The following is a 22,497-nucleotide window of genomic DNA, read 5'->3' as shown; positions in this document are numbered from 1 at the left end:
GATATTTAAGAGCCGGTTAGACAGACATCTATCAGGAATGATTTAGATGGTGCTTGGTCTTGCTATGAGGGCAGGGGACTGGGTCTTTTTCATGTCTTGAGGTCCCTTCCAGTTCTAGTATTCTCTAATTCTATGAAATCTGCACTTTGTCAGTAGACTGATTAAAAGAAGAATAAGTAGTTACACAAATAATAATCATAGGGTAGCTTTAGTGCTTTGGCACCTATTTTCCCTCCTGCAAAAATGCTCTGGACACTGTAAATCATTAACACAATAAAATATTTGGTTAATAAAGCTCCCCATTTTTAATTTTTGTACCAACAAAACAAAACCCTGAAGAGGAAGATAATAAATGTGAATCCAGAAGAGTGAACATTTATAGGACACAGGGTTAAAATTGCTTAAAAGTCATGATGAAGGGCCTGATATGGATGTAAAGAAGAAGTGAAACCTGCACTGTAGGGTTCATCACAGCAGAATTCACTCATTTAAGACTCAAAGGCATAGTCATAAGAAGTCATACAGTGTTTGAGTATAAACACCTGCCAGGATTAGGCTAAAAGAGGAAGTCTTGAATGTGGCCAAGATCTAAACTGTTCATACCAACAGTGCCAATTTAAAGTAATTTAGCTATTTTGTATACATCAAGTAGAAAGAGCACAGGAATAATCAGGATTGTTCAAACAGTGAGTAAGCATGATGCAAGCAATTCAGATGAACTGCTGGGATTCCTATTGAAAAGAAATTGCAACAATCAAACCTGGTGGACATGACAGCTTGTGTTGTTTTTGTGTGACGTTATGTAACCACAGGGTTCAAGAAAGAACTAGATACATACATGGAGCCTAGGTCTATCAATGGCTATTAGCCAGGATGGGTAGACATGGTGTCCCTAGCCTCTGTCAGAAGCTGGGAATGGGTGACAGGAGAGGGACTGCTTGAAGATTCCCTGTTCACTTCCTCTGGGGCATCTGGCATTGGCCACTGTTGGAAGACAGGATACTGGGCTATTGATTTCATTTGGTGACCCCTATTTCTTATATTATGGGAACAAGTAAATAACTTTTCCTTACTCACTTTTTCTACATCAGTCATGATTTTATAGACCTCTATCATATCCCCCCTTAGTCTCCTCTTTTCTAAGCTGAAAATTCCAAGAAAAGAGGAGACTAAGGGGGGATATGATAGAGGTCTATAAAATCATGACTGGCATGGAAAAAGTGAATAAGGAAAAGTTATTTACTTGTTCCCATAATATAAGAACCGAATGAAATTAATAGGTAGCAGGTTTAAAACAAACAAAAGGAAGTTTTCTTCATGCAGCGTACAGTCAACCTGTGGAACTCATTGCCAAATGATTTAGGACTTTAACAGGGTTTGAAAAGAGCTAGATAAGTGCACGGAGGTTAGGTCCCTCAATGATTTTTAGCCAGGATGGGTTGGAATGGTGTCCTTAGCCTCTGTTTGTCTGGAAATGGATGACAGGAGAGGGATTACTTGATGATTACCTGTTGTGTTCCCTCCCTCTGGGACATCTAGCATTGGACACTGTCAGCAAACAGGATACTGGGTTAGATGGACCTTTGGTCTGACCGAATATGGCTATTCTTATATTCTTATGTAGTTGGATCTTTGCTCTGGTCCCGTATGGCTGTTCTTATGTTCACAGATTAGAAAACACAGCAGCCATTGTAAGAGCACAAGTAGTAGAGAAAAAAAAATCCCTTTTGTGACACATGTACTTTGCATAGATGTTTTTTAAATCTGGCTCACTATCGCCAATTATGTACCTTCAATATTCAGGTCACTTATCAAAAAGAGCATCTTTGTAACCAGGACCTCTAACTACTGACAAGAATTTGATTTCATTCAGGGAGGAAAAGGTGTTTCGGATGCATCCAAACATTTCTTCACAGTAAAGACTAAATGTGCAGGCAACCCAGAGCAAGAATGATACAGTTGTGAGACATCAGCGCATTGAAGGTGCTCTATCCTGTATTGTGAAATAATTTTAATCAGGGGGCTAAACATGGGAATAGATCTTTGAAAGTTATCACATATCTAATCTCTCAGGCCTGTTCTACACTAGACCAGGCAAGTCAGCTTAAAGTATGCCATTCAGCCATGCAAAATGCATCGCTGGATGTAGCTTACCTTAAGCTGAGCCCATCGCAGTGTCTACCACAGGATACCAACAGGAGCACATGCTCCTGTCAGCTTCCCTCCCTCCTCACAGAATGAAGAATACAGGACACCATCGCGGGATGCCCTCAGCATTTGATTTGGGGGTTTACACTAGAGCCGGTAAATCAAACGCTAGAAAATTGACCTCTGGAGGGTTGATCTTCTCCATGGTGTAGACAAGCTCTCAGTGATCATACAAATGTGCAGTATGACCAAAATGCAGAGGTGACCAGGATCTAAATAGTAAAGACTGATAAAGACTGTCTCAATTCCAAAGAAGGCTGGAACCCACAGTGGAGCCCACTGAGCTTGGAACTTGTGTTCAGATGTAGCTGGAGGTGCTCAACTTCTCCAACTTAGCACATATTTCAGCATCCTGAAATGGTATTTTGAATTGGGGGTGACTCTCTTAACATTTGAAAACAATGCAGTTTGTGCTCTTGGAAAGCAAGTCTTTGAAATGCTATCAGTACTGGAATTAGAGCCACCGAACCTGCTTACGGGCCCAAGTTGAACTTGGTATATTCAGGAGACTGTGGACTTGCAATCAAAAACCTGCTGGGAACTGACAGCTTTGCCATAAAACATGTTGCAAACTTGTTACCATGGTCAAACTGAATGAGCACCGAGAGTATGTCTGAATAATCAGATTAATGATTGCTGAAGTTTAGCTGAATATTTTTTTAGCATATGAATAAATCCCATGTTACAGCAATAGGTGGTGGAAATGTTTTGAAGTTCTGTTTTCACTTACTATATATGAGGACAGAGATGAGGAGAATATTCCAAATAAGGAAATAGTCATCTTTAACCTGATAAAATATTTCTATTCTTAAAACTCCGATCAACCTGATGACTGCAGATGATAATAGGTAGGCAGTGGAGAAATGAGGCCACTGATCAGCTTGTGTCTTATACTGGGATGATTATTTTCTTTCAGCATTAGCAAAACAAAACACATCTATCCCTTTCATACTTCCAGTTTTATGCCCCTAAACTTTCATATGTGCCAACCTCTGTCCAAAAGAGGAGAGGAAACAGAAAACCAGAAGTGTGGGTGTGGAGGTTGGGGGGGGGGGAGGACTAGTCAAGTGTGAGCACAAGAGCAAAAAAGGCATCAGGGCACTCAATCTGGCCACTTCTTCTGTGAGAGCTTTCTCCCCTGCAAATTTTGCCTTTTAGAACATCCAGCTTTACATCTCAATACCTAGTCAAGTGTGCATCTAATTTCCAGTAGTGTCTGAAACCATCTCTCTTTCAACTTTCCTAAACCTCTTACTTTCTCTCTCCCTCTGTGTTTATTATTTAACAACCTAATAATGGCATCATTTAACTCCTTTAAGGAGTTAAGAATACATTTGTATGACTGTACTGTATAATGTCAGTATTCTCCATTTTCCCCACAAGTAGAGTTTCCATTGTGGATAGAGGTACAGGCAGTCCCCGACTTATGCGGATCCGACTTATGTCGGATCTGCACTTACGAACGGGGCTTTCTCGCCCCGGAGGTCGAGGTGGCGGATTGCTACCTGCGAGCTCCGGGGTGAGAAAGCCCCGTTCATAAGCTGCTCCGGTGCCCCTGGTCTGCTGGAGACCGTCTCCAGCAGACCAGGGGCACCGGGTGGGTTCCCGCGCTTCTGAGGCTTTGCCAGAGCAAAGCCTCAGAAGCGCGGGAACCCGCCGCGGCTGCGGCTTCAGTCCCGGTGCCTGTGGTCTGCTGGGGACGGTCCATGTTTAGATGGGGTGCTGCTGGGTTGGTCCAGTAGCACCGAGGAGCAGCGCTACTGGAGCAACCCAGCAGCACCCCAGCTGCTCTGCCCCAGGCGTCCCCAAGTCAGCTTCTGCTGAAACTGACCAGCGCTGACTACAGGAAGCCCGAGGCAGAGTTGCTCTGCCCCGGGCTTCCTGGAATCAGCTGCTGATCAGTTTCAGCAGCAGCTGACTTGGGGACGCCTGGGGTTCTTAAGTTGATTCTCTATGTAAGTCAGAACTGGCGGTCAGTTTCAGCAGTGTCTGAATCTGGACGCCAGTTCCGACTTACGTACAGATTCAACTTAAGAACAAACCTACAGTCCCTATCTTGTACGTAACCCGGGGACTGCCTATATTGAACCAGGATCTGATCTCAGCTAAAACTAATACCAATCCAGAGTAACTGCATAAAATCAGTATAGTTGCACTTATTTACTCTTGTGTTACAGAGACCAGAATCTGTCACACCTGACCATGTGTGTATGTGTATTTTGTTAGTAATAAATGTGGTGCCTAATTGTGATTAACTTCAGTGTTACACTGAAAATCCCCATGCATTTATTTTTCTGTAAGGGCTATCGCCTCTGTTTCATTGTGTGGCACAAATGGCAGCAAGAGTGTGGCTAAAATCAATACCATGGTGTGCAAAGTGTTGTGTGAAGGAAAAGCTGGCAAATCAGGTTCCTTCCTCTCTTCCAAAGGGAAGAATACAGCATATTTTTGCACTCCACAAAGCTGCATAGTTCTGGTGAATCTTCCCCTTCTGGGCCATGATGGCGCAAATCCTTTCTGCTCCTCTGTGGGTGCAGGGGACCTTTGGGGAGTAGAACCACTTTTGATGTACCAGGCATGGGACAAGGTTTGGGGAGGCCATTCTGGAGGTGCCTGCCCCTTTTGTGTAACCTAGCTCTGAAAGTGTTGTACAGTGGTGCTTAGGGGAGAGGGCTGTGGCCAGAGCCAGTCACTCCATTCATAGACTCCCACTGAATTCTGGTGGGTGAACTCCTCTCACATTCAACTCAGAGAACCCCCTAGCAACTTCCTGAGCCTGGGTTCTTTGGAGTAGATTTTTGGCCTTGATGTGTGAGTGGTAGGTTCTGGCACTAGGGTTCTATTTTTTTCTGTGGAACAAGAAATGTATTTGAAAGGATGAATCACCAGGCTGGTTTCACAACCCTGTTCTGCTTCCAACTATTCTTCATGCTGACGTTAGTAAGAGGAAAGGCAGTGTCGGAAGTAGCCTGAGGAGAAAGAAACAATGCTGAGATTGGTCAGGAGTTGTAGTTATTACCAGAGCACGGCAGGGAATTTGTTGAACAGCCTTGTGAAAAAAATAACAAGAAAATTGGTGTGTTATTTCAGATTACACCCACAGTTCTGTACTTGCCTAGTGTTTTTGATTTCTGTAATTTTCCATTATATATGATACGGCATGTGTGCAAGGGAAGAACAACTAGTACCTGAGGGTATGTCTACACTACAACACTAATTTGAACTAACTTAATTCGAATTAGTTAATTCGAACTAAGCTAATTCGAACTAGTGAATCTAGACCTAAAAACTAGTTCGAATTAGCATTTTGCTAATTCGAACTAGCATGTCCACATTGATTGGACCCTGAACCGAAGTTACGGATGGCCGGAAGCAGTGCCGGCAGGGCATCAGATTAGGACTTAGAGAGTGCAGCTGCTGTCTCAGGCTAGCCGAGGGCTGTGCCTAAAGGGACCCGACCCCCACCCTGGACAGACAGTTCTCAGGGGTTCCCCACTTGCAAGCAGTCGTGGCCTGGAGTGCCCTGAGTGCCCACACTTGGCACATCACAGCACTCGGCCATCAGCCTGGCTGCACTTTCCGCAGGTTGCCATCCGGGGGGTGGGGGGGATCAATCAGGGGGCTGCAGGAGAGCTTCCAGCCCGAGGAGCCACCCCAGTCCTCCCCATCGGGGGCTCGTACCCCATTCCTCCCTCACCTCCTTCCACTTACTCCTCTCTAGCCCCCCTTCCTGATGTACAAAATAAAGGACACGTGTGTTCAAAAATAGAAACTCTCTTAATTGAACAAAACTCGGGGAAAAGGACGTGGGAGAGGGTAGGGCAACTAAAATGATCAGGGTTTGGAACAGGTCCCATATGACGAGAGGCTAAAGAGACTGGGATTTTTCAGCTTAGAAAAGAGGAGATGGAGGGGGGATATGATAGAGGTCTATAAAAGCACAAGTGGTGTGGAGAGGGTGCATAAAGAAAAGTTCTTCATTAGTTCCCATAAAGAAGGACTAGAGGACACCAAAGGAAAGGAATGGGTAGCAGGCTTCAAACTAGTAACAGAAAGTTGTTCTTCACAAAGCAAATAGTCAACCTGTGGAACTCATTTCTGCAGGAGGCTGTGAAGGCTACAACTAGAACAGAGTTTAAAGAGAAGTGAGATAAAGTCATGGAGGTTGCGTCCATGGAGTGCTATTAGCAGGGGGTAGAAATGGTGTCCCTGGCCTCTGTTTGTGGAAGGCTGGAGATGGATGGCACGAGACAAATGGCTTGGTCATTGTCTTCGGACCATCCCCTCCAGGGTATCTAGTGCTGGCCGCTGTCGGCAGACAGGCTACTGGGCTAGATGGACCTTTGGTCTGACCCAGTACGGCCATTCTAAGCTCAGGGCTCAGGGTCGGGGGGTCTCAGTGAACCACCTTGATTTTCATGCACACCTGCTCCTGGGTGGCCAGGCTGGCAGCTATCCTGCCCTAGATGGCCACTTTCAGGTGGCTATTGCGGAGGTCGTGGATGAGGTCCACGATGTCCGCACTAAACCTGGTGGGCGCCCGCCTCTTGCGGACCTGGGCAGGCTCCCGGGAGCCGCCAGCCTGGTCCCGGGAAGAGGGGGAGGGCTGGGTGGCAGCGGGTGGCTGGCTCGAGCCGTGCCAGGTGTAGGGTCTGCTGGCTGGGTGCTGGCAGGTTTGCACCTGGCACGGGCACCGTAGCCAGCCCGTGCCCCTTTAAGGGCTCCGGGGCCGGGAGGGGGGCAGACGAGTTTCCCTGGTGGTGCCCAGAGTGGCCACCAGGGAAAGCTGGGGAGGGCTAGCCTCCCACTAGTTCGAATTTAGTGGCTATACAGCCCTTAATTCGAACTAGTTAATTCGAACTAGGCGTTAGTCCTCGTGGAATGAGGTTTACCTAGTTCGAATTAAGTGCACCGCTAGTTCGAATTAAGTTTGAACTAGCGGTTTGCATGTGTAACGCCTATCAAAGTTATTTCGAACTAATGTCTGTTAGTGCGAATTAACTTTGTAGTGTAGACATACCCTAACTTATATGAATATCAAAGGATTAGACCAGTGTTTCCCAAACTATGGGCCGCGGCCCGATACCGGGCCGCTGGAAAAATATACCAGGCCTCAGTGTGGCTGTCGGGAGGGGAGCAGAGCTGTGCGGGCTGGGAGGAGGTGTGTGGGGGGGGGAAACGGGCCACCGAGAAGCAGAATTGGGGGCAGCAGGACTGTCCAGTGGAGATGGGGAGAGGCAGGCGGGCGGCCGGCGGAAGCATGGTTGGGGGCAGCAGGGCTGTCCCGCGGAGATGCGGGTGGGCGGTGGAAGCAGGGTTGGAGGCAGTGGGGCTGTCCGGCAGAGATGGGGGGGGCAGGTGGCAGAAGCGGGGTTGGGGGTAGTGGAGCTGTCCCACGGAGATTGGGGCAGGTGGGCAGCAGAACCAGGGCTGGCCGGGGGGCGGAGAGGCTGGCCGGGGGAGATCAGGAGGAGAAGCACGGGAGAACCAGCTGCTGGAAGCAGGGCTGGATGGGGCAGCGGGGCTGGTCAGGAGGGTTGTCGAGGGAGCAGGGTTGACCGAGGGAGATTGGTGGAGGGCGGGGGGAACCGGCTGCCGAAAGCAGGGCTGGACAGGGGTAGCAGGGCTGGACTGGGGAGATTGGGAGGAGAAGGGGGGGAAGCGGGACTGACCCGGGCACATGCAGACCCTGGCAGACGAGTTAATCCGGCCGCTAATTCCATTTTGCCCCCCTTCTTCCCACATACCCTCCCTCGAGTAGTTGCGAACTGCCTGGAAGGTAGACACATTCAGGCAGTGTGAGCACATCTACCAGCCAGGCAGTTCGTAGCTAAGAACTGATATACCTAATTATAATAAAACTTACCTAATTAGAAAATACTGGACATTTTATAAGTCTGGTAATTTCTCAATTTGTTTCCCAGACAAAACCCTGAAATACTGGACTGTCCAGTACAAAACCGGACACCTGGCAACCCTACCCCTTCTTGCACCCTCCCTCTTAGCAAGATACCCTACCCCCAATCTGCTCCTGCTCCCGCCTCCTGGAATACCCATGCAGCGCTGGGTCCCCCAAACCCTGGCCCAGGCTGGGCGGAGGATGCAGCTGGGCAAAACACTGACAATTTATTCATTTTTCATTCTTTTTTTAATATGCGTTTATATGTTTGGGCTGAAACAGTACTGAAAAAAAACCGGGTTCTAACTAAAGTAAAAAGTTTGGGAAACCCTGATCTAGCCAGCTTTCTAGCCATCTTACAATCCATTTATCCAATCCATATTCCTTTAACATGCTGGCAAGAATATTGTGGGTGACTGTATCAAAAGCTTTGCTAACACTGGCACTGGGGGCTTTGAGAGGACCAGAAACAACTTATTTTAATATTCATCATTTGCTTAATGAATATGCAAATATGCAAATGAATGTTACTGGTCCTCCAAGAGCTCATGAATGGATTTACTGGTCCCCGTGTCAAAAAGTTTGGGAACCCCTGGACTAGACTGTGACAGCCTCATTCAGGGAGCAATGGTGATACTCATCTGAGTTTCTGCTACAGGTTTGCAATTTGGCACCAAGGCATGGCTCAAGGAGTAAAGTACTACTCAGGAGGAGAAAAGGCATCAGTATCTGTCCTAATGGGGTTCATCATGTAGGGTAGTGCTCACCAACACAAGAAGAATTGCAAAGTACAGACCATAGTGAGAGAAAGTGACATTTTATATGAAAAAGTTTGATGCTTCTGCCTAGTGCTTATGGAACAGGATTGTGACTTTGGCTACATATTGATTAGGCTAGAACTGTGGTCTCCAACCCGGTGCTCGCGGGCGCCATGGCGCCTGCCCGGCTCTTTACATGCGCCCGCGGAGCAATCTGGGCTGGCCCTGCCCCTGGGCGTGCGGCAGGTGCCAGCCCCGGGCGCATGGCCGGTCCCGGCCCCGGGTGCGCTGCGCGTGCCGGTGCCGACCCTGACCCCCGGCCCCGGCCCCGGCCTTGGCCCCGGCCCCACCCCCGGGAGCGCCGCGCATGCCCTGGCCCCGGCCCCGGCCTTGGCCCCGCCTCCGGGCGCGCGGCGCTTACGGGGGGAGCACTGGCCCCGGGCGCATGGCGCTTGCCGGGGGGCCCCGCCCCCGGGCGCATGGCTATGGGGGGGGCCCCGCCCCCGGGCGCGTGGCTATGGGGGGGCCCCGCCCCCGGGCGTGTGGCTATGGGGGGGGCCCCGCCCCCGGGCATGCGGCTGGGGGAGGCCGCCCCCGGGCATGCGGCTGGGGGAGGCCGCCCCTGGGCGGGCAAGTGTCCCCGCCCCCTGGCGCCCGGTGGGCGAATGGCCACGCCCCCTGGCGCCCGACAACCTGAAAAGGTTGGGGACCACTGGGCTAGAACAAGTGTGCAGGAGAGGTGAGCACATTTTTACATGAGGAATCTCACTGACACAGATATCAGTGCCTTTACTCCTCCTCAGTAGTACCTTTGTCCGCATGCGGCACATTGGGGTTATATGTGTGGCCCATGAGACATCTTGTTTACTGTTGCCCACGATTCCATTGCTTTCCATCTGCATATTTTTTCCCACTAGTATTACTAAGGTGACATGTACATAAAATAAGGGCTTGTGAAGTGAGGTGCGTGCTAACTGCACACAACATTAACTGTGAAAGCAGTGTGCTCCCTTTGCATTCAAAGCTCTGCTCTGGTTCAGTTGACTCACCCTGCAAATTCTAGGTATGCAATCTCAAGTAGCAAAACTCCCCTATTCTGGGAGACCATCTTGGTTACAGCAATCTTGTGGCCCACTTAGATGGAGAGCCACTCATGCAGCCCACTCATTAACCTAGGTTGCTCATCGCTGTTCTATATTTGCAATATTAAATCTTGACTGAAATTACAATTACTTTTCATAGAGGTTTCAACACGAAGAATTTCAGTGTATATTGCTAGTAGTTTCAGTCAGTGTCTTAGTGATTGTCTTGATTTTGCCCTGGCTGTATTTAATAGACTTTTTATTTTGCTGGCACAGAAGTTTCAAAAAATATTTGTTTAAGGCATGTTGCTTAGAAACTAAACATTTTTTAGGCTGGTGCTTCAGAATATACAACACTTGAACAACAATGCTTGACTATTCATATACTCAAATTATTTGGATGCAAACGAATCGATTGAACAAAAATTTTTCTCCACAAAAAGATTCTGATAGTTAGTGAGTGACCTGCCTACTTGAAGAACTTAGAAGTTATGTAGCTGTCCTGTTTCTGCCTAATACATATTAATGGATTTTCTGAGGGGGGGGGGGAGCATGTTGTGTTAAACACTATTATTATAGCTTATTGTAAAATGTTTTAATTTTAGAAAATTAAATGCATGTTGGCAGCTAGTACATTCATTGCTAAGGACAGATTATACCTATTGCATAATAATAAAAGATGCGAAGAAACCCTAGAAGACTGAACTAAACCTCACGGTTAACTAGAAAAATCTATGAATAACATATTTCCTGCCAAAAATAATTGGATCTACAGCAATGAGATGCCTCAGCACTCCTTGATGGTCATATGACATTGTTGAGCCTTACTGCAGATTGTAATTCGTATCTATTTTGCTAACAAAAGAGCTGGAGGTTGAAAAGAAATGGAAAAAATGAACTGATATAATTACAGTAGAGGATTATACCAGACAGGACTGATCAACTCATTCAGTTCCCTGCATCAAACCGAGCAAGGCTGATAATGAACTATGTTTAACAAATAAATGAGAATACCCACAATTGCAGTCCCAAATTATCCCTTCCTTACTTGTTGGTGATGTTTCACAAAAGCATCATTTATGAAAGGTTTCTGTTAAACTGTTCATTGCAATTAGCACTAATACAATACACAGAGAGGTTTATATTATATATATGGCAGGATGCATCAAAGGCTGCTGAAAAGCATTTGAGGCAGATCAGACAATCTGTAGTGGAACAAACAGGTGAGCAAATACTAGGATCAGGTATCACAGAAAAAGACAGAAAAGAAGTGTCTCATTTCTCTGACTATGATGAGAGAAGAGATTATAGATAGATATGTTGGGCCAATAGTTTGCTCAAATACTCTGGTATAAATCCAGAACAACCTAAAATGTTCAGCCCTGCCCTAGTACAGGCAGTCCCCGACTTACGCGGATCCGACTTACGTCGGATCCGCACTTACGAACGGAGCTTTCTCGCCCCGGAAGTCGGGGCGAGAGAGCCCCGTTCGTAAGCTGCTCCGGTGCCCCTGGTCTGCTGGAAACCGTCTCCAGCAGACCAGGGGCACCGGGCGGGTTCCCGCGCTTCTGAGGCTTTGCCAGAGCAAAGCCTCGGAAGCGCGGGAACCGCTGCTGCTGCCACTTGGGTGCCGGTGCCTGTGGTCTGCTGGGGACCGTCCCCAGCAGACCACAGGCACCGGGACCCAAGCGGCAGCAGCGGGCAGGTTCCCGCGCTTCTGAGGCTTTGCCAGAGCAAAGCCTCAGAAGCGCGGGAACCCCCGCTGCTGCCGCATGAGACCCGGTGCCTGTGGTCTGCTGGGGACGGTCCCCAGCAGACCACAGGCACCGGGTCTCATGCGGCAGCAGCGGGGGTTCCCACGCTTCTGAGGCTTTGCTCTGGCAAAGCCTCAGAGGCGCGGGGAACCGCCGCTGCTGCCGCTCCAGTCTGGGTGCCTGTGGTCTGCTGGGGACGGTCCCCAGCAGACCACAGGCACCCTGACTGAAGCCGCAGCCGCGGGGGGGTCCCGCGCCTCTGAGGCTTTGCCAGAGCAAAGCCTCAGAGGCGCGGGGAACCGCCGCTGCTGCCGCTTCAGTCAAAGCGGCAGCAGCGGCGGTTCCCCGCGCCTCTGAGGCTTTGCTCTGGCAAAGCCTCAGAGGCGCGGGACCCCCCCGCGGCTGCGGCTTCAGTCAGGGTGCCTGTGGTCTGCTGGGGACCGTCCCCAGCAGACCACAGGCACCCAGACTGGAGCGGCAGCAGCGGCGGTTCCCCGCGCCTCTGAGGCTTTGCTCTGGCAAAGCCTCAGAGGCGCGGGACCCCGCTGCCGCTGCGGCTCTGCTCCCCCTGTCCCTGGTCTGCTGTGGGGGGGGGGGGCGCAGCTAGTGTGCCCCCCCCCCCCCGCAGACCAGGCTTTTGTTTTGGACTCTGGGGCAGAGCAGCTGGGGCGCTGCCGATTGGTCCTGCAGCGCCCGTGGGCACTACTGGACCAACCCGGCAGCACCCCAGCTGCTCTGCCCCAGGTCCTGATTCAGCCGCTGCTGGTCAGTTTCAGCAGCGGCTGAATCAGGACGTCTGGGGCAAAGCAGATGGGGTGCTGCTTTGTTGGTCCAGTAGCACCCCAGCTGCTCTGCCCCAGGCGTCCCCAAGTCAGCTTCTGCTGAAACTGACCAGCGCTGACTACAGGAAGCCCGAGGCAGAGTTGCTCTGCCCCGGGCTTCCTGGAATCAGCTGCTGATCAGTTTCAGCAGCAGCTGACTTGGGGACGCCTGGGGTTCTTAAGTTGATTCTCTATGTAAGTCAGAACTGGCGGTCAGTTTCAGCAGTGTCTGAATCTGGACGCCAGTTCCGACTTACATACAGATTCAACTTAAGAACAAACCTACAGTCCCTATCTTGTACGTAACCCGGGGACTGCCTGTAAAGCATTTAGAATATATACATTGTCAGCCAGGGGAGCCAACAGCTACACTGGGCCCTGGGCAAGGTTGGTGCGAGGGGGCTCTACACTCCTGGAAGGGGTGGTGCTGGAGATAGAAGGGGCGGGGCCAGTGTAGCCAGCCTCAGCGTCGCTTGGAGTGCACTATGCCCTCCAGCAGCACTCTGGTAGCAATTTAAGGGGCTCAGGGCTCTGGGTGCCATCACCTGGACCCTTTAGAATTGCTGGGCCCGGGGCAGTTGCACCCTTTGCTCTCCCCATCAGCAGGACTGTTGTCAACTTTCCACAAATGCAGGTGTGTATATTAACTTTGCCAAATACAGTAGAACCTCAAGAGTTATAAACAGCAGAGTTACGAAATGTCCTACCAGCCACATGTCTCATTTGGTACCAGAAGCATGTAATCAGGTAGCAGAATAGACTAATTAAGGAAATAAATAAATTACATTAAATAAAACCCCAAACCCTCCATGACCACAAATACGGTATAGTACTGTGTTAAATATAAACTACTAAAAAAAGGGGGGGGGGGGTTAAAAAAGAAATTTCACAAGGTAAGGAAACTATTGTGCTTTGTCAATTTAAATTAAGATTTTAAAAATAGCATTTTTCTTCTGCATAATAAAGTTTCAAAGCTGCATTAAGTCAATGTCCAGTTGTAAACATTTGAAAAAACCATAATATTTTGTTCAGAGTTATGAACATTTAAGAGTTACCAACAACCTCGGTTCCTGAGGTGTTAATAACTCTTTCTACTGTACAATGTATGGTAGGCACACAGTCTGAACGCATATGTCTCACTGTGACAAACATTTAGAGTGACTGTTTCTCCCTTACGCATGTTTAAACTGGCGTAACTTCATTGATCTTAATGATTGAGGCTGTTTTGAATGAGAGTGAAAGCAAAGGCACTAGGGCAGTTTTTTTCCTACATATTTGTGGGTTCTACTAAAAATGGATTACTGTTCTACATAACGGCTATTATAATTCACAAAGAAAATAAGAGATTGAAAATGGACTTCTTTGGTATGCTAATGATTTTTATATAGGAAGCAAATGCAGAGCACGTGTTACCAGGTTTGTCTGCTAGATACTGGCAATACCTAAAGAAATTATGCGCCCAGATGTGCCTTCAGTTACATCTATGCAGCACCAGAACGTGGTTGTGTGACAGAAGACAGAATTGGTTCCTGAGTCTTTGGATTATTACTGGCTGATAATACTTTAGTTCTATAGGTTACACTATTTTACATGGCCATCCTTGCAGCATTTATTTCCTACCCAGTAAATCTCTTGAAAATGTGCCCCTTTTTCTGGGTGTTCAAATCTGTGCTTTTTGCTGAAACATGTGCTGGCTTGGCAAAGTGACTTGCCAACAGCTATGACTTACCCCTGGGACAAGATGGCTTGGGTAAGATTATTATGGGATGGTTTACATGACATGGGCTATGTCTACACTATGTGGCTTTATTGGGAAAAGGTACGCAAATTGCTAAATTTCGGAAAAAAACCCTATTTTGGAGGAGCCCTTCTTCCTTGAGGGAGGACGAAGACAGGGCTTCCAAAAGAGTGTGTCTGCTCTTCCGCAAAAAAAAGCAGAAGAGCAGATGCATTCCCTGGACGCGGTGGAGTTTTTTTGGGATACCTGGAAAACCCCTGTAGTCTAGACATAGCCAGAATGGGAAGGGCTGTAAAGAAAAATTATTAGCACTTGGGAAGAGCAGAGATGAATAGGCTTTAATGCCATGCCAAGTGTCACTCAATACACTTACACAAAAGGATACACCTATCACAGCCACCAATGATGCAAAGCTAGGAAGGCTGGCTAACACTATGGGAGCCTGTGCAAACAAAGGAGGCTGTGAGGACATGGTGGAAATGAACACTAAAGAGTAGTTCACTCAATGAGAAAAAAACTAAGTATAAAAACGGGGAAAAGTTTGTTTAACAGCAATTTTGCAGGAAATAAACATTTTGAGTGGGGAAGGAGGGAAGAGTTGGCAGGTGACTGTAAACTGAATGTGGGTGTGAAAAGTGGAACAGACACCAAACAGTGCTCAACTGGACTGTAGAAATATAAATGCTAGCTATTGGTCCCGCAAACACCTTTCTGTGCACAGGACACAACTAAGTACCACACGAAATTTTAAACAACCAGTTAGCAAAATAGTGTAGACAATATAATATAAAACAAAATAAAAGTACTGCTGTTTAGAATATGTGGTCCACAAGGAGAGATGAAGGGAAATGATTTTATGAATTTGATGGGCTGGATCACATAAGTTTACTTGGAATTTTCACCTGGTGAGCTGACACCTGTCTTCCTGCCCTTTAGGCCTCTCCAGTATCCTGGGAGAGAAAAGAAAAGAAGAGTAGAATTTTTATATTAAATTATTATTAAAGATAAACATATTAAGGAAATTCTCATATTTGGAAAGCAAACTCAGCAGTCTCTCTGAAGGACTTAAGACCTTTAACTGAAAGATGAATTTCTTAGTTTTTCCCCTAATTCAACTTGACACTTATTTAAATACAGTTTGGCTTCCAAATGAGTAGGGAGAGCATGGGCTAGGGCTTGGCCGAAAGCGTCAGCACGAAACAAGGTTGTCAGTAGCATATACCATCTTGGTTGCTAATCAAGTTTTAAAACAGTCACAGCAACTTGGCTAATTGTATTAATTTGCTTTTCTTAAGGCAGAATGGGGAAACAAAATAGCAAACTGGCCCCTGAAGTGATGGAGGATCTGGTGAAGAGCACGGAGTTTAACGAACATGAACTCAAACAGTGGTACAAAGGATTTCTAAAGGACTGTCCTAGTGGTAGACTGAACCTTGACGAATTTCAGCAGCTTTATGTAAAGGTATGTTATTTATTAGCTTCCTATTCCACAGCCACAAAAAGAGTATCAGAGTGATGCTTCAATATGTGTACAACAAATTTTTTTGATTCAGATTAAAGTGAATACTGACAAGGAGCAGCCAGACATGTATGTAGAAACTGCTATAACGATCAGAACAGTGGTCCAAATAGATCAGTATCCTGTCTCCAAGAGTGATCAGTGCCAAGAGGAAGGATATAATTTTCCCAAAGGGGAAGATTCTTCCTCCATCTTGTCAACTCAGGGTTGCTTTATGCCCCAAAGGTTGAGGGGTTATGGCCCACTCTTGCAAGATGATCCATTTTGCCAAATCCCTGTAATTTATGCAGTGCTATTGGTTTCTAAAATGTGGATGTTCTCATTACTATCGAACGATCTATTTTTCTTTGGATTCCCAGGCTTGTATTAGCCGCAGTGAAGTCTTGTAGCAGTGGGTTCTATAGACTATGCATTGTGTAAAAAAAGAAGAAGAAAAAGTTTCTTTTTGTATGTTTTAAATGTATTGCCTTTCCTTTTAATTAATCCCCTTGTCCTTGGAGTATGAGAGAGGATAGGTAGGACAACTGGCTACCTTCTTTTTAATAATCATTAATTTATCATGGACTCTGTCTTCTTGTATTGTACTATGTATTTATTCTGTAACGGGAGAAGCATTGTGGACATTGTGAGACTCAGATTTATATTACAAAAAAATCATTCAAAATGGAACAACTGCCTGAAGGTCAGGGGCTTCAAAGTAATTTTAAGGAAGAAAATTATTGACTAGAGGTGATGAACCGGTGGTTCAGAAAATTACAGTGTTAGGGTGAAGAACAATAAAAATGCCAGCAGTCAGTTTTATCAGTGCTTTGATGGCCTGGAACTCAATAATGATCTCTGTAGGCAAGGGCTATTCGTATTTATCTGAAATAGAAGCTGCAGTCTCTCTTTCTTGCCTTTCCCCAGCCCTGAACCACACCATCCCCACAAATATTATAAGCAGCCCCCTTCCTGCAGCCAGTGGAGGTTACTGTACAAACACTGCCATCTACAGCATACATGAATTAATCCCACATCTGTGCACTTTAAAATCTGTACATTGAAACAGTGTCCTGAAAAGTCATATCTTATAGATGACTGTGATGCCATAGTTGTTATTTTGTGAGACTCCTGTTCTTACAGCTTTTGAGTGCTATGTTTTGTGGTGAGTGATTGTTGACTGCCTCCATTTTGGATAATGTATGGTGTGTGTCCTACATTGCCTTGCATCTTATTTGTCATGCATGTTTGTAGGAAAAGTAAATAAAGGTTTGCAAAATATGTGTGTGTGTATATATATATAAAGTGTTTTACTGTTGTGGAACCATTGCTTCCTGTTTGCTAAATTACAAATAAATAGGAGAGAATAAAGTTTAAATAAGTATCGGTGGGGGATTGTATGTGTGGGAGAGACAGTTTATGATGTCATCTCTGAGTCGTGAGTACCTCTCCTTTCCAAAAGTGTTTCTGAGTCATCTCTAGAAGTCATTGTAGACTCCAATAAGGTGCTTTAGCCTAGGGGGAAATAGCCCAGTAATAAAATTTAGTTCCATTGTTACTTAGCGATGGTGCAAAGTATAAATCACAGAACATGAGAGTTCAGTGTTGCTTAACAGGATGACAACTTTGATAACACAGTGAAAAGTCAATCTTTAGTTATAGACTTTTGAAAGAACAATCATAATGTTTTGTTCAGAGTTACGAACATTTCAGAGTTATGAACAGCCTCCATTCTCAACTCTTCAGCTTCACTGTCAATGCATCTAACATGTCATTTCCTGACTCTCTGAGATACTCTTATTCCCCATGTTCTCATGGAGGTTGAATCTTGATACTTGGAACACTCCTTCATTATTTGCTTCTTACCACAAAAACATAAAATAAAATAAATCCAGATTTGACAATTAATTTTTGCAGCATAGGTTACCACAATAAGTCACAAGACATTGTTATTGGATTTTCTGCATTCCAGTTCTCTGACATGCATATTAAGAGTAAAAACATCTAACATTTATGTTGATTTCTTTATTGATTTCTTTAAGTTGAGTGTGAGCTTCCACTTAGGAGAGAAGTTCACAAGTTGAATATGTTGGATTTTAGCCAAGAATGTTTCCATAAATATTTTATTAGGATGATGATTACAAGTTTTACATTCACTTCAGTGTTACATTTTCTCTTAGATGTCATCATCTGTTGCTCTCATGGGATTTGTGTTGTGCACTTAGACATGTTTGAGCAAGGAATGATATTTGCATGTTAATGGCAAAACACTGATCTAAGGAAAAAGACTCCTCCTGCACATAGCCAATGGAAAACATCTACAAATTTTACTATCACAAGAAATAATATGTTCTTGTGATATTAATATAAATGACCAATTTTGCAGAGTTTTGCGGTCTGGTGACTTCGTTCTTTTTTACAATACTCTGCAAAATTGTAGTAATTGTTACTTAGGCTTCAGTGGTTACACAGAGACTGTGAGTTACTTGTTTTCATTTGATTTTCGCTTTTGTTTTTAGAAGGATTTCTGGTAGACAAGAGTGTTTTCTGCTTTGTTGAGGTGGCACCAGTCGTTATGCCTTATTTTTCACCTGCGTTATGATTTGGGTCAGCTTGGAATTCATTGCTCCTGGGATTCGTTCTATAATCCTCACTGTGCAAACTTAAGTCGAGTAGTGCTCATACAACTGGATTTTCTTTGTTTACAGAACTTGTTTTCAGAGTGCTGTATGAATGTGATATGTCTCTACATACAAATGTAGACCATTTAATAGAGCATCTTGTAGTCAAATATTTAAGATTACCTACAGGTATAGTTATTGTTGCGATTTTGACTCATTTGGTGTCATGGCTATCAAGATTAGACTAGGGATGTTAAATATTGGTTAATTGAATAGTTGATTAACCTTATGAATTCTTATAGGTTCCTCGACGATTCTGTAGTTCCTGGGGGTGGGGCCAGCAGCCAATGTGCTCTGGCCCCATGCCCGAGAGGCTCCGGCCACTCTGTGCTGCTTCCTCTGTGTCAGAGGCAGCAGCACAGTGTACCAGGTGGAAACTGGTCCATGAGGGGAGCCAGTTTAAAAACCTGCTCCCCTCGCAGACTGCCTGCCTGTTGCCCTGTGCTGCTGCCTCTGATACAAGGGCAGCAGTGCAGGGTAGCAACAGCCCCTGTCGGGGTGGGTCTGAGCTCCCAAACCCAGTGTGAGCCAGAACTGAGCTGGGCTGGCTGCCCACCCAGCTCCTAATACACTTCAAATGCAGAGCTGCAGCAGGGGTTGGTCCCAGACCCTGTGCAAGCCAGGACTGAGCCAGACTGCTGACCAGCCTGCTAAAACGTATACTGGTGGGAGGCGAGGGAGTGGATGTGTGCAGTCTATAGCATTAACTTATATGCTTTTGCTTATAGTTAATTGACTATACTATTACATCCCTAGATTAGACCCCAGACTTTGTGCCTACTAGGGATGTAAAGGGTTAACCGGATAATGGATTACCTGGTAAACATTAACCTTATCAGCATGCTTACCAGGGTAACTGGTTAACCAGTGCCTGACCCAACTGGAACAGCCCCTGCTTTCAGTGTAGTGTGGCAGGCTCTCCTTGCTGGGTTAGAGCAGCCTTCCCACTCGCAGTGTGGTGCGGCGGGCTTGGTCCGGCCTGGTCAGAGAAGCCTGTCGTGTGGCAGTCCTGGCTGGCCACTTGCCCATGGCATGGTGCGCCAGAGAGCGGTTTCCAGTACATCAGGCCAGTTAATTTGTTAAACATATAGTTTAACTGGTTAACATTTTAAACGGGATTTATATCCCTCATGCCCACATAGATGAATGAGCTGAATGCTACTGAATAGTTTTAGTAGCACATTTATTGGAGGGTTATATTTATTGTGTTTGTAGTGTATTCATCATAAGGAGTTAATTTATAAAAATACATTCAAATAATATCGGGAACCTGAGTTAAATCAAACAAACATGGGATTTCTGGGTTCGTGTTGTGATTCAAAACATGTTATTTTGATTTAAAAGGCCAATTTCATTTTATTTTAAATCTTGACTTCAGCAGGATTACTTCAAGGATGAACATGCCCCATACTGTGCAGGAATGCATGATGGGCATTGATGATAACAGGAGTTGTGTGTGTACTAAGTGGAAAATAGACTGCTATGATGTCATACAACTTGAACTTGGCAAGCACATACTCTGGGTTAACAGTGAAAGTAAATGCCAATAATCCTTCAAATGGAAAGGAAATATTCAGAGTTAGGATGATGTAATGCACCATAGGATAGTATTAAATAATAAATTGGGTGTAAAGTTTTATGAATTTCTCTTATATATTTTAATAGGCCATATTATTCATCTTAAATTTAAATTGCTCTGGAAAATACAATATCACTTGATTATTTAGTCAAATAATATGTTTGTGGCATATTCCCTTACTGAAATTCAACTGAATTCTATTCTCCCATGTTAAGAATGCATAGAACAAAATAGGTTCTATTCTCAAATATTTATTAAAAATTAGGTAGGTGGATCTATATTCCAGCCCTCACATCCACCCCAAATTCCATTATATGCCAAATTTGTAGCTCCGCAAAATATTAATTAAAAATATTTGTCCAGTCACTGACATCTTTGTAGGGTCTTTGGAGTAAGACATTCAAATGTATACACAGGGCTGTGTCTACACTGGGCCACTTATTCCGGAAAAGCAGCCGCTTTTCCGGAATAAGCTGCGAGCTGTCTACACTGGCCGCTTTCTGGAAAAGCAACGACGATCTACTGTACAAAATCAGCCGCTATTCCGGAAAAACTATTCTGCTCCCGCTCGGGCATAAGTCCTTATTCCAGAACACTGTTCCAGAAAAGGGCCAGTGTAGACAGCCCAGTAGTCTTTTCCGGAAAAAAGCCCCGATCGCAAAAATGACGCTCGTGGCTCTTTTCCGGAAAAGCGCGTCTATATTGGCCATGGACGCTATTCTGGAAAAAGGGCTTTTCTGGGAAAGCAGCTTGCCAATGTAGACGCTCCTTTTCCGGAAATACTTATAACGAAAACTGTTCCATTTTAAGCATTTCCGGAAAAAGGTGCCAGTGTAGACACAGCCAGGGATTGCTGTAGTAGTTTGAACAAAATGAGGGTAAAACTATTGGGAACAATTGCCCATCTTGACATCTAGATAACTTGTATAATGAGGAAGGATGTTTCTCATGGGGTGAATGCATGGAATAGGGTTTTAAAGGTCTAGGGTCAATTCCTCAATCTGCCCTAAACAGGTCCCTATAGAACCTTGTAAGTCATTTAATATCTCAGTGCCTCAAAAAGTTCAAAACTTTTTGTTTTGAAGGTGAAAGTAAAAACATTGTGTCAAGTATGGAATTTTTATTTCACAGCAATACATACAGGGTCTGGGAAAGGAGGGTGCAGTAGCACACTGGGGGTGGGAGGGAAGATGCATGGGGGTAGGATGTGCAGGGTCTGGGCATGAGGGAGATGGAATTGGGGCGTTTACCTAGCTCACCACTCCCGGGGGCACACATGGCTCTATGCCACCCACTGCTGCCAAGCACTGCTCCCTGCTACTATGGGGTGGGGTGGAGGGAACCTCAGGAGAAGCATTTCACTGCGCCGTTATTCCTCCAGCTGTGAGGGTGGGAGAGTGGCACCACTCAGAGCCACTTCCTCCTTCCCCTGCTAGGGACTGTACCACAGGTGTTCCAGGATTAGGGCTACCAGGATTACGGAATTTTAGATGTCTCCCAGTCTTTATCTGTGTTTTATTTTTAGACTGTATGTTTGTTAGGGCTGGAACTCAAGGTTTGCACAGTGTCTAGCACAATAGGGGATGATCACAGTTGGGGAATCTACACACTACTGTAAAAATAACAATATTTTTATTCAGCTAGACAACCATTTCAGCTATACAGTAAACTCAAGGGTAGTATTAAAGGGAAATAGATGAGTATACCAATGTGGGACAATGAAACAGTTTTCTCTGGAGGAGGTGGAGCAGGTGTAGATGTGCATACCACTTTTTTCAGGGAAGTCTGTCCTTCATGGATATAAGCATTCAAAAACAATTCAGCGATATGTAAAGATCACTCCTGAAATTCTGAGAAACTTCCTTGACAATAGGGCAGTGCATTTGGTAGGATATACTGTATGGTTTTTACCAGCAGCATGTACACACCTAACACGATGTAGTCATAAATCATATTTATATTTATAAATATGACTCGAGGGTCCATGAAGATGATAATTAATATTATTATTTAATGAGCTTTTAAAATAGGAATGGTTTAAGAAGCTATTAATTATTATTGGTTTTACTATTAATTTATTATTATAATTGTTTATTCTGGCAGGAGGCTATTCATGAACATGTCTCCCCCCCCCAAAAAAAACCCCCAAAAAAACAGGCCCTGCCACCAAAGATTTCTGTATCTAGATGACTAGATGCAACAGACCGATAAAAATGCTAATGGGGACCAGTTTCGGGAGAAGAAAGAATACCATTATTTATGCTGTTTGGCTGTTTTGCATAGGGGGGAAATTGTTGGATACTTCAAATAGACAGAAAATATGTTACATGTATTCCCTAGGTACTAAATAAACTTTTGATTACAAAAATGAAGTAATTTGTAAGAAATACTTGATATAGACTCAAACTTCTGCAAAATAAATGTATCTTGTTTAAAGATAAATATATACAATGTGTTTAACAAAAAAAACCTGTAACGC

The 22,497-nt window shown here is 45.4% G+C and overlaps 1 protein-coding gene across 6 annotated transcripts in view; it reads left to right on the top strand.

The window, feature by feature from the left end:
• VSNL1 (visinin like 1) overlaps window positions 1-22,497 on the top strand; it is a 141,979-nt gene that overhangs the window by 63,416 nt on the left and 56,066 nt on the right. For 4 of the 6 annotated variants that reach the window (XM_006137590.4, XM_006137589.4, XM_025178743.2 and 1 more), the window contains one exon: window positions 15,556-15,722. In XM_006137590.4, coding sequence (XP_006137652.1) covers window positions 15,561-15,722 — 162 coding nt within the window. In that variant the 5' untranslated portion in view covers window positions 15,556-15,560. The remainder of the gene's footprint in view (window positions 1-15,555; window positions 15,723-22,497) is intronic. The other 2 variants (XM_006137588.4, XM_075923455.1) reach the window with 1 other exon arrangement.

The sequence above is a fragment of the Pelodiscus sinensis genome, chromosome 3, assembly GCF_049634645.1.
Source record: "Pelodiscus sinensis isolate JC-2024 chromosome 3, ASM4963464v1, whole genome shotgun sequence".
NCBI classification, from domain to species: domain Eukaryota; kingdom Metazoa; phylum Chordata; order Testudines; family Trionychidae; genus Pelodiscus; species Pelodiscus sinensis.
Note: the sequence above shows the minus strand (reverse complement) of the source record. Positions and strands in the feature narration are given on the sequence as shown.